Consider the following 10,703-nt stretch of genomic DNA (forward strand, 5'->3'; position numbering starts at 1 on the left):
TCAAATACCACTTAAAAACCAAGAAATGTACAAATCAAAGATAATTCATATTTTTTGCTAAACTTCCGCACTAAATTGCACAAAACGATAACTATCCAATAAATGTTTTTTTTTTTATGTACAAACAATAATGACATCTGAGAAAAAAAAACACTAACCTTTAATGGTGTTTGAGTAAATCCCCCTTTGGAATGCGAACAAAAGAATAATTATTTTCTCTTCCCGTCAAATGAGAATTCTTATAAATATCCTCAAGCAATTTGGAATTAATTTAGTTAAGAATTTTCATATCGTGCAAAAATATGTTTCGAAACATTTCGAAATTAACACTAATGGTGGCCACAGCTGGATTGCTGTTGATTTGCAGCAATTTACTAAGCATAAGGGCGGAGGAGGCCACTACTAATGGCTTAGCACCGGAAACACCAGCTGAGGAAGTGCAAGGACACGAAAATACTTCGGCACGCAAAGCGAGACAATTTGGATTCCCACCTCCACCACCACCCCCACCATTTGGTTTTGGCGGCCCTGGGTTTGGTGGTCCTGGTTTTGGTGGTCCTGGTTTTGGCGGTCCTGGTTTTGGTGGGCCCGGTTTTGGTAATCCCTATTTTGGTGGTCCTGGCTTTGGTGGCGGCTACAGACGACGTTTTAGAACCCGTTATCGTGTTAGATCTAGCAATTTTGGTGTGTTTATTGGTTAATGATAAAGGTCTGTTTTAAGGTCCTATTCTGTGTTAGTAAATTGTTTTGTTAAAATATGATATGTGTGTGTGGGTGTTTTAAAATATTGGGTTGCCCAAAAAGTAATTGCGGATTTTTTAAAAGAAAGTAAATGCATTTTTAATAAAACTTAGAATGAACTTTAATCAAATATACTTTTTTTACACTTTTTTTCTAAAGCAAGCCAAAAGTAACAGCTGATAACTGACAGAAGAAAGAATGCAATTACAGAGTCACAAGCTGTGAAAAAATTTGTCAACGCCGACTTTATGAAAAATACGCAATTACTTTTTGGGCAACCAATATAAATATAATTTTGGAATTGTTAATAGAAAAACAGTAAGGAAAGGCAAAAGTCTTGCGGTGCCGACTGTATAATACCCTACAACTACCCTTTGAGTACAAAGTGCGAGATATAACTGAATTCTGAACCAATTTAATGGACCTCGGAGGGTGTTTTCAGATGGGTTATTAAGCAATGCGTATCAAATTTCCAGCAAATGTGTTCAAACTGTAATAACTACGCTTTACAAATGACAACCTTATTGCAAATTACCAAAAATCGGGCTAATATATATGGGAATATTTCCAGGCGTTATTACAAAAAAGAGGCAGACTATCTGGCGTCTCATCTGGCCAATTTTTGAACAACGTGCCTAGGACTGGCATATACTCCGAAAGCCTGGAGGAGGCAAGGGTGGTGTTTATACCCAAGCCCGGCAAGGTAAGTTATGCAACCCATTAGCCTTACGTCTACTCAAAATCATGGAACGCATTGTGGACACCATGATAAAGAGTAGGACATCCAGCGAACTGCCCAAATACAAACAGCAATGCCTATGTCAAGGGAAGGTCGGTGGAGACTGCCCTGCACGAGGTTGTGCATAAAATAGAAGAATCCTTCGATGCTAAAACGTACACCCTGGTGGAATGCATTGTCATCGATGGGGCTTTTAACAATGTGCGAACCGACACACTGATCAAATCCTTAGACCAGTACCGGGTGGACCCGATCCTTAGAGGCTGGATAAACCATATGCTAAGGTGGATATATTGTGTGTCCCATGGCATAAATAAAAGGGAGAAAGTGGCACAAGGCACGCCACAGGGGAGCATTTTATCGCCACTCCTATGGGTGACCACCATAAATAACCTCTTACGGATGCTGAATGAGGAGGGATTTGAACCCGTCTGCTGCGATGTTATACCACTTCTGTGTTATGTTATAACACTTCTAAGGGGTAAGGATCCGAACGAGCTATGCAGAAGGACCGAAAGGGTTTTGCATATGCCATATGACTGGGCTAGACCCAGGGGTCTCAATGTTAACCCAGAGAAGACTGAAATATTCCTGTTCACGAGGAAGACGAGCTATGCAGAGGGCCGAAAGGGTTTTGCATATGTCATATGACTGGGCTAGATCTAGAGGTCTCAATCTTAACCCAGAGAAGACTGAAATATGCCTGTTCACGGGGAAGACGAAGGTGGGCCAATTTAACGCACCACGTTTCCTCAATAAGACGATTTCGATATCTGGCAAGATCAAATACTTTGGTGTGATCTTGGACAGGAAACTGAAGTGGAAGTGTCACATTCAGGAGCGTACTGAAAAGGTTCACAGATGTTGGGCACTATGTAGATGGGCCGTAGGATCAAAATGGGGCCAGAATCCGAGGATAATCCACTGGCTGTACAGGAGCGTAATAAGACAAGGGTTACTTACTTACGCTTCAGTAGTTTGGTGGACTGCTATGCAGAAAAACTGCAACATAAGGACCAAACATCATCATCAGATACCATATTATCTTGGCATAGGCGGAACGGAAGACCAATTTTCGCCCGAATTGGCTGAAATTTTACACGTAGAGTTCTTTAATGACTTCCAATAACTGTTCCAAGTACTGTCCGAATCGGTCCATAAATTGATATTGCTCCCATATAAACCGATCTCCCGATTCGACTTCTTGAACCCGCAATTTTTGGCCGATTTGGCTGAAATTTTGCCTGACCATAATATGGTCCTGCAGGCGGAGATCACGGAATGCGTGAAGTGGTGTGGTGCTAACGCGAGGACGTCGAGTGTGAACATCTTTTCCGACAGTAAAATTGCCATAAGGGCAATAACAACCAGGATGGTAAGGTCAAGAACAGTTTTGCAGTGTAGGAAGGAGATTAACGCCTTCTCTGAGGATGGCAAAATCCGCATCGTTTGGGTGCCGGGCCATAAAGGAGTAAGGGGAAATGAAAGGGCATACGATTTGGCGGTGAAGGCCAAAGGACTGCCGTCAATAAAGTTGGTTAACCGGAAGCCTTTAGGGTCGACGCAGACCGAGTTAAGGGAGTGGGCGACGAATGCGCATGTAACATTGTGGATCAGCGAAACGATCGGTAGGACGGCGAAAATGCTATAAGGGGATGTAGAACGTGGGAAGACGAGGCTATTACTCAAAGGAAGTAAGACGGAGGTCAGTATAGCTATTGGTAGGTATATATAACGGGACACATAGGACTACGAGCTCACTTATATAAAATCGATGCGTCAAGTGATAGCATGTGTAGGGCATGTGAAGAAGATGATGAGACGTTGGAGCATTTCCTTTGTCACTGCCCGGTTTTCGCGTCTAACTGATACCGGCACTTAGGTGGGGACACTATAGCAGACATGAACCAACTAAGGGAAGTGGCATGGAAAACAATTAAAGATTTTGTAAGAAGCACGGAATTCCTATTTAGACCGCACATAAAGCCTCTAAATATGAATCGATACTGAATTTTGCAAACATATTGAGACGTCAAGTAAACACCTTATGCTAAATTTTCTAAAGGTTGAGCCAAAATTATGTCCTATACAGCATTAAAAGGCCATATCAAAAACATCTCTTGCAAAATTTTGTATAGAGAGGATAAAAAATGTGCCTACTCCAGCCTTAAAATGTCATATTGGGCGGGACCTAACCTAACCTAAAAGATATATATGGGAGCTGTATGAAAATCTGGACAGATTTTGATGAAATTTTGCACACATTAAACGTTGAATACAACACCTCATGCTGAATTTTGTGAAGATCAGACCGAAATTGTGCCTACTTTAGCCTTAAAAGTCTATGTCGGACGAAACCTATATTAAACCTAAATATGCCTTTTAATACTGTAGCATTAAAAGGCCATATCAGAAACATATCATGCAAAATTTTGCATAGATCGGAAAAAAATGTGCCTACTGCAGCCTTAAAATTTCATATTGGATGAGATATATATGGGAGCTACATCTAAATCTGGACCATTTTAATGATAATCGGTCAACAAATTCTACCTGTGCCTTGATTACAAGGATACATGAATAGACGGACATAGCTAAATCAAATTAGGAAGTATTGGGTTGCCCAAAAAGTAAATGCGGATTTTTCATATAGTCGGCGTTGACAAATTTTCTCAAAGCTTGTGACTCTGTGATTGCATTCTTTCTTCTGTCAGTTATCAGCTGTTACTTTTAGCTTGCTTTAGAAAAAAAGTGTAAAAAAAAATAATTAAAAATGGATTTACTTTCTTTTAAAAAATCCACAATTACTTTTTGGGCAACCCAATCATTTTAAGTCGCTTGATATACTTAACAAAAGCTAGCTAGTCTCCTTCTTAGCGTTGCAAACAAATGCACAAAATCATAATACCCGGTGCCACAGTTGTCGTGTAGGGTATAAACAATGGTCAGAATTTTCAATAAAAGTTTTAAGCCTGAAATGCAACTCAAAAAACAAGTTCGTGTCTTAAGTCTTTTGTTTTAGTACAACTTTGCGGGAAATTCAAGTTTGTGTCTTAAGTCTTTGCAATCAAATTAAACAAAATTAAAGTTTTAACAATTATTCTAAGAAAATAAATTAAATTTCTTTGCCTAATTTCACGTATACATCGATCATATTCGTATTTCTAAGGCAATTTAAGATGCACAATAAAACATCAGTTTTCTATCACCTCCGGTGGCTCTATTGACTCCTCGTACATTTTTCTATTTAAAGCTCCATAGAAATAAAATGTCATTGGTTTTTTTGTAGTTTTACCATTTGGATCTCCTTCTTCAACATTTTCGGCAATTTCATTCACTAAAGGCCTCATAGTAGTACTCTTCACCTCAAATTTGGGTGGTTTCTTAGGTTTGGTCCATTGTTTGTATGTATTTTGGGTCTTCAAACGAATGCCTTCGATAATTTTTTGAACTTGACTAACGACACGATTTGTCGTTGTAACTTTATCTTTATCTGCAATTTTGAAAAATAGTTTTATGCTGCAGCTTGTTTTCCTCAACTTAATGAAGGAAACTTACCTACAGGACTAATATTTGTATCGATTTCTAAGGACCCTTTAGAGTCGGAAGCCAGCACTGTTATTTTTAGAAGCCATATGTAGATAAAGATGCGTAACATGTTTTCTCTGCTCCGTAGTACTAATTAAGTAAACTTTTTTACCAGTTAGGTGTGTGGTATTTATAGAATACATAAGCAGCAATGAAGTTTGCTATGGCATGACATGTTTCGTTTTTATGTTCGTTCTTTCTTTTCTCTGCTCTTCATAGTTAGTTGAATGAAAGAAAGCATTTATAATTTCCAGAAGACTTTTAAGACAATAAAACGATTGTTTTAGAACCACGCGTGGGAACTTTAAAGTAGATTTAGAACTTTTGATAAAATATGTCAGTGTGCCCAACAACTAATGTATACAACCAGTAAGGAAAGGCAATAACTGCCTACACCACCTACCCAACTACTTTCAATATATGAAACCTATGTTGGCTACATTGAGGGGAATTTGGGTGTGGGTGACTTCACTTTGGGGGCCTTTTTGGACATAAAGGGGGCTTTTAATAACGTGAAGTTGCAGTCCATACATGGTGCTCTGGTGGATGTGGAGGTCCCCCACTTTTTTGATAAATTGGGTTGATACGATGCTGAAATGCTGGTTATTCAACGCATCACTGGCAAACGGCTCGATAAGGAAGATTGTGAACAGAGGGACCATCAAGGAGGAGTTGTATAGCCTTTATTGTTGACTTTAGTGATCAATGGGATTCAGAGATTTTTCGAAAAGGAGAGGGTTACCATGATGAGTAGCCATTTCCTCCCACTATCGCGGACCTCGTTCAGGGAGCTTTGAGGAAGCTGTCCGGATGGGAGAGGATCAATGTCAATGTCTATCAGCGATCTATACAGCTCGTCTGCCGCTTTGTTCCCCACCACACCTTTTTCACCAGGGGCTCAGCAGAGCCTGATAGCCTTTCCCATAGTTCGGAGAAGCTCTTTACATCTTTTAACCATTTTCGACCTCACTTTTGCGGACCTCGTTCAGGGAGCTTTGAGGAAGCTGTCCGGATGGGAGAAGATCAATGTCAAACAGCGATCCATGTAGCTCGTCTGCCGCTTCTTCCCCACCACACCTTTATGACCAGGGGCTTAGCAGAGCCTGATAGCCTTTTCCATAGTTCGGAGAAGCTCTTTGCATCTTTTAACCGTTTTCGACCTCACGCTGCCCGACGCCAGAGTCTTCAGCGTCGCCTAACTGCCCACGTATATCGTGACGGTCTGATCGGACCGCCACTCCCGCATCAACGTCGTCTCCAGTGCCCTCAGGATCACGAAGCAACACTATTCCGCCTCAGAACAGAAGAATAGTCCAAATAAGAGGAGCGCCTTATACCTGACTTCCTCAGTCTGATGGCGATCTTTGTTGCCACACACCCAACTTATAGGTAATATGCAAATTTTACCCATGAACATTCCACTAAGGAACAGATGCAAACTTCTCACACATATCAATGCGTGCAGTCCGATTCAAGTTTTAAGCTCAATGATAAGGGACCTCTTTTTATAACCGATTTCGAAGGGCGAGCCGCAGTACGACACCTCTTGGGAGACAAGTTTTTACATGCCATAGTTCCTCACAAATCTTTCCAGCATTAGAAGGGGAAAACCATCGCTGTGAAATTTTCTCTGATGGTCTCACCAGGATTCGAACCCTGGCGTACAGCGTCATAGGCGGACATGCTTAATACATGGGCTAAGGTGGCCTCCAATTTATAGGTGCAAAGGCATAAGATCGAGAATGACATTCAGCGCCTTCGCCTTGCCCCCGAGATTAGCACTGCTGCAGTGCCCTGTACCTTGTCCATTATCCTGCGAGGGGCAAAATTGTCCAGAGCTTTGTGCCACACCAGACAATTATACGTGAGAATGGGCTGAACGACCGCCGCAAACATCCAGTGCACCGAAACCGACCTTAGATCTCATCTCCTTTCTATTGATTTACGACAGGAGTAGAACGTGTTAGACCCTTACTTAGACGTTTCTTCTGCAACTTAGTTTATGGTCAAGAATCACGCCCAAATACTTGACCTCCGAAAAGACCGCCAGCACCGACCCATCCAGGACAGGTCCCTTAAATACATCCGGCTTCCACCTCCTGGTAAAAAGGATCAGTTCAATCTTTCTGAGATTTATGCCAAGCCCGTTGGCTCTCGCTCATGCGGACAGCTTCCTCAAAGCCCACTGAACGAGATCTTTAATAGTAGGGAGGAAACGGCCACCCACCATGATGATATGCGTCTCCCTCTCCCTCTCGAAAGATCTGAGATATAGAGGAGATAAATCTCTTGAAACGATAGAGGAGATAAATCTCTTCCTTGCCGAACCTACGAGTAGGCAACAACCTTCTCCCTCTCCCTCTCAAAAGATCTGAGATATAGAGGAGATAAATCTCTTGAGACGATAGAGGAGATAAATCTCTTCCTTGCAGAACCTACGCTGGTTTCAATCTTACAAACACTAAGTTATAATACCCTGTACCACAGTGGTGGTGTAGGTTAGGTTAGGTTTAAGTGGCAGTCTGCCATCAGACACACATAGACGTTTTCGTCCATTGTTATACCACAGGAACAGAAGAAGGAAGATCTGTTACCGTTGAACCATCTATATCGCTTTAAAAAGCCCTATAACTTGCGAATGTTCACATCCACTGAATCAGACAGGTTCTCAAAGAAATGAGAACCACTGCCCTCTCTCAACCATCCTCTCTCATATCTTTGAGAACCTAAAGTGGAACTCCTTCTGACTGCTAGTGCGGGACACACACAGAAGAAGTTCTATAGTCTCTTCTTCTTCGTTGCCTCACAGCTTCTTGAAAAGTCGTTGCTGGCAACCTTCAGTCTGTCAGCATGTTTTTCGATAAGACAGTGACCTTTCATGATGGACACAATGACTGCGACGTCTGTTCTACCCAATGACAGCAAAGCGGTAGACCTCTTGAAGTCGGGATTAGACCACATAGTTTTGGAATGCTCACAGCCCCCTCTTTGTGACCATCTATCGGGCCTGCTTCTGAAAACTTAGCTTACATGTCGCTTGAAGCATACCCACAGATTTTAGTATCCCTGGAATGTGAAGGGTAGTTCCTAGTCTCGCAAGCTCGTCCGCTATACAATTCCCTGGAATATCTCTGTGGTCCGGCACCCAGAGATATCCCGTTGAGAGAAGTGCGACAGTCGAGGGCGGTTTTTGTGTTCAGAAACGTTCAGATACGTTCTCCAGGGATTTAAGGGCTGCCTGGCTGTCTGAGAAGACATTAATGCCAATCGTCGTAATGACATTATATCTCAGCCATTCCACCACTTCCTTAATTGCAAGAATCTCTGCTTGATACACACTGCAGTGGTCGGGTAACATTTTCGATATGACCAGTTCTAGATCTTTAGAGAACACCCCAAAGCCCACCTGGTCGTCTAGTTTGGAACCATCCGTATAGAAGTCTATGTAACTACTGTTACCAGTGATATCGTAGTTCCAATCGGTTCTTTCAGGAATAATGGTACAGTACTTTTTTATCAAACAGCGGCTCAGGTAGGGTGTACTCCACACTGTCTGAAACATCGGATATTGTATCAAGGTTAACACAGTGTTCGTAGCCGCCACATGACCAATAAGAAAGCTCTCTTTACCTTACGGCAGTGATCGCTGCAATTTGTCTAACCACAATGTCCACACACCCGTGGTTACTGGATTAGAACCACTTCAAATCCCCCTGCCATCAGGAAGACATTTAGTGCCGCCGAAGCGGCCTTACAATGGTGGAGATGTATCTGTAGAAACCGGACCGGTCAGGATTCAGAACTTCCACCACTGTTGTGTAAGCCTCATATTCTGATTCCACCAAGAGTTCATCCTCACAAGATTTGTTTGAACTTGTCATGATGAGCTTCCGTAAGCATCCAGGGACAGGTGAGAAAGCAGTGGAACCAGGACACTGGACACTCGCGGTGTGGACGATTCCTCCTAAGATGCTCCACTAGCTGCTGCTGTCGAAGTACTTTTTGAGTTTCGTGCTTCCCCGCAGGCGCACACCTTGAACCCAGTCCAACGGGATGCCCAACCCACACAGTGCTTGTCGGGTCCCGTTTCGACACCATCCCCTCCTGTCTCGATTGTGCCAGGGGGATTTTCAGGCCCCTGCAATCCGCTAGACGTAAGCGATGCGGTCGATAGTTCCTCAGGCAAGTGTCCAGCAACAACTGCTGAGTCGTCTCCTGATTTCCCAAACCTACCGCTTCTATAGATCTTAAGTTTCAACTTCTTAAATTGGATTGTCGGGTCCTGGTTCGATACCATCCCCTTCTGTCTCGATTATGTCAGGGGTATATTCAGTCTCCTGCAATCCGCCAGACAATGATGTGGTCGATAGTTCCTCAGGCAAGTGTTCATTAATAACTGCTGAGTCGTCTCCTGATTCCCCAACCCCACCGCTTCTATAGATCTTCAGTTTCAACTTCTTGAATTAGATTGTTGGGTCCCGGTTCGATACCATCCCCTTCTGTCTCGATTATGGCAGGGGGATTTTCAGTCTCCTGCAATCACGCCAGATTTCAGCATTGTGGTCGATAGTTCCTCAGGCAAGTGTTTAGCAACAACTGCTGAGTCGTCTCCTGATTCCCCAACCCCACCACTTCTATAGAACTTCAGTTTCAACTTCTTGAATTGGCTTGTCGAGTCCCGGTTCGATACCATCCCCTTCTGTCCATATTATGGCCGGGGGATTTTCAGTCTCCTGCAATCCGCCAGACCTTAGCGATGTGGTCGATAATTCCTCAGACAAGTATTTAGCAACAACTGCTGAGTCGTCTCCTGATTCCCCAACCCCACCACTTCTATAGAACTTTAGTTTCAACTTCTTGAATTGGCTTGTCGAGTCCCGGTTCGATACCATCCCCTTCTGTCCAGATTATGGCCGGGGGATTTTCAGTCTCCTGCAATCCGCCAGACCTTAGCGATGTGGTCGATAGTTCCTCAGGCAAGTGTTCAGCAATAACTGCTGAGTCGTCTTCTGATTCTCCAACCACACCGCTTCTATAGAGCTTCAGCTTCAACTTATTGAATCCGTAGGATACAACCCCTTCAGACTTGTTGAGATCTGCGAGACAACAGGAGTTTAGTATGAATACTATATGTCTCCGGTCACCATCAGCCTCATCCAATCTACCAATCTTTCAGTCGATGGTTGAAAGATTTGGATTATTTTCCCTTAGTCTTCCAAGTATCGATTCAGGATCTGAGGGAATCCTCGGTATCTAAATATGCGCCATTGGTCGAGAAGGAATATTTTCCTTCTTGACTAAATCTAGTGCTCCACCTGGCCAGATCTCACCAATCTGATTCAATCTGATCAATTGAGCGTTGATCCCCGAAGGCAATTAGCCTATATCGGCCCCGATACCAGCCTGCATCGTCACAAACTGATGGTGTAGGGCATAAAAACTTTTGTCAGAAATAGTTGTTAAGCAATAATTTTGTCAAAATTTTTTCATTGTTTTATTTTAATGACAAGAGGAACTTAAACATTAAATATTACTCTAACAATATATTTTACTAAAATAAAAATTATTTTTTTAATCAAAAATTAATTCTTTGTACTCTAAAAACCTAATTTATGTTTATTTTTTACTGGCAGAA

General features: G+C 42.5%; 1 protein-coding gene across 1 annotated transcript; it reads left to right on the forward strand.

Moving 5' to 3' along the window:
* The first annotated feature begins 332 nt into the window (after positions 1-332).
* On the forward strand, positions 333-701 carry LOC106090965 (34 kDa spicule matrix protein-like). Its single transcript, XM_013257333.2, has one exon. The coding sequence runs from the start codon at positions 333-335 to the stop codon at positions 699-701; it is 369 nt and encodes a 122-aa protein (XP_013112787.1).
* The last annotated feature ends 10,002 nt before the right edge of the window (positions 702-10,703 follow it).

This window comes from Stomoxys calcitrans, chromosome 5 (genome assembly GCF_963082655.1).
Source record: "Stomoxys calcitrans chromosome 5, idStoCalc2.1, whole genome shotgun sequence".
NCBI lineage: Eukaryota > Metazoa > Arthropoda > Insecta > Diptera > Muscidae > Stomoxys > Stomoxys calcitrans.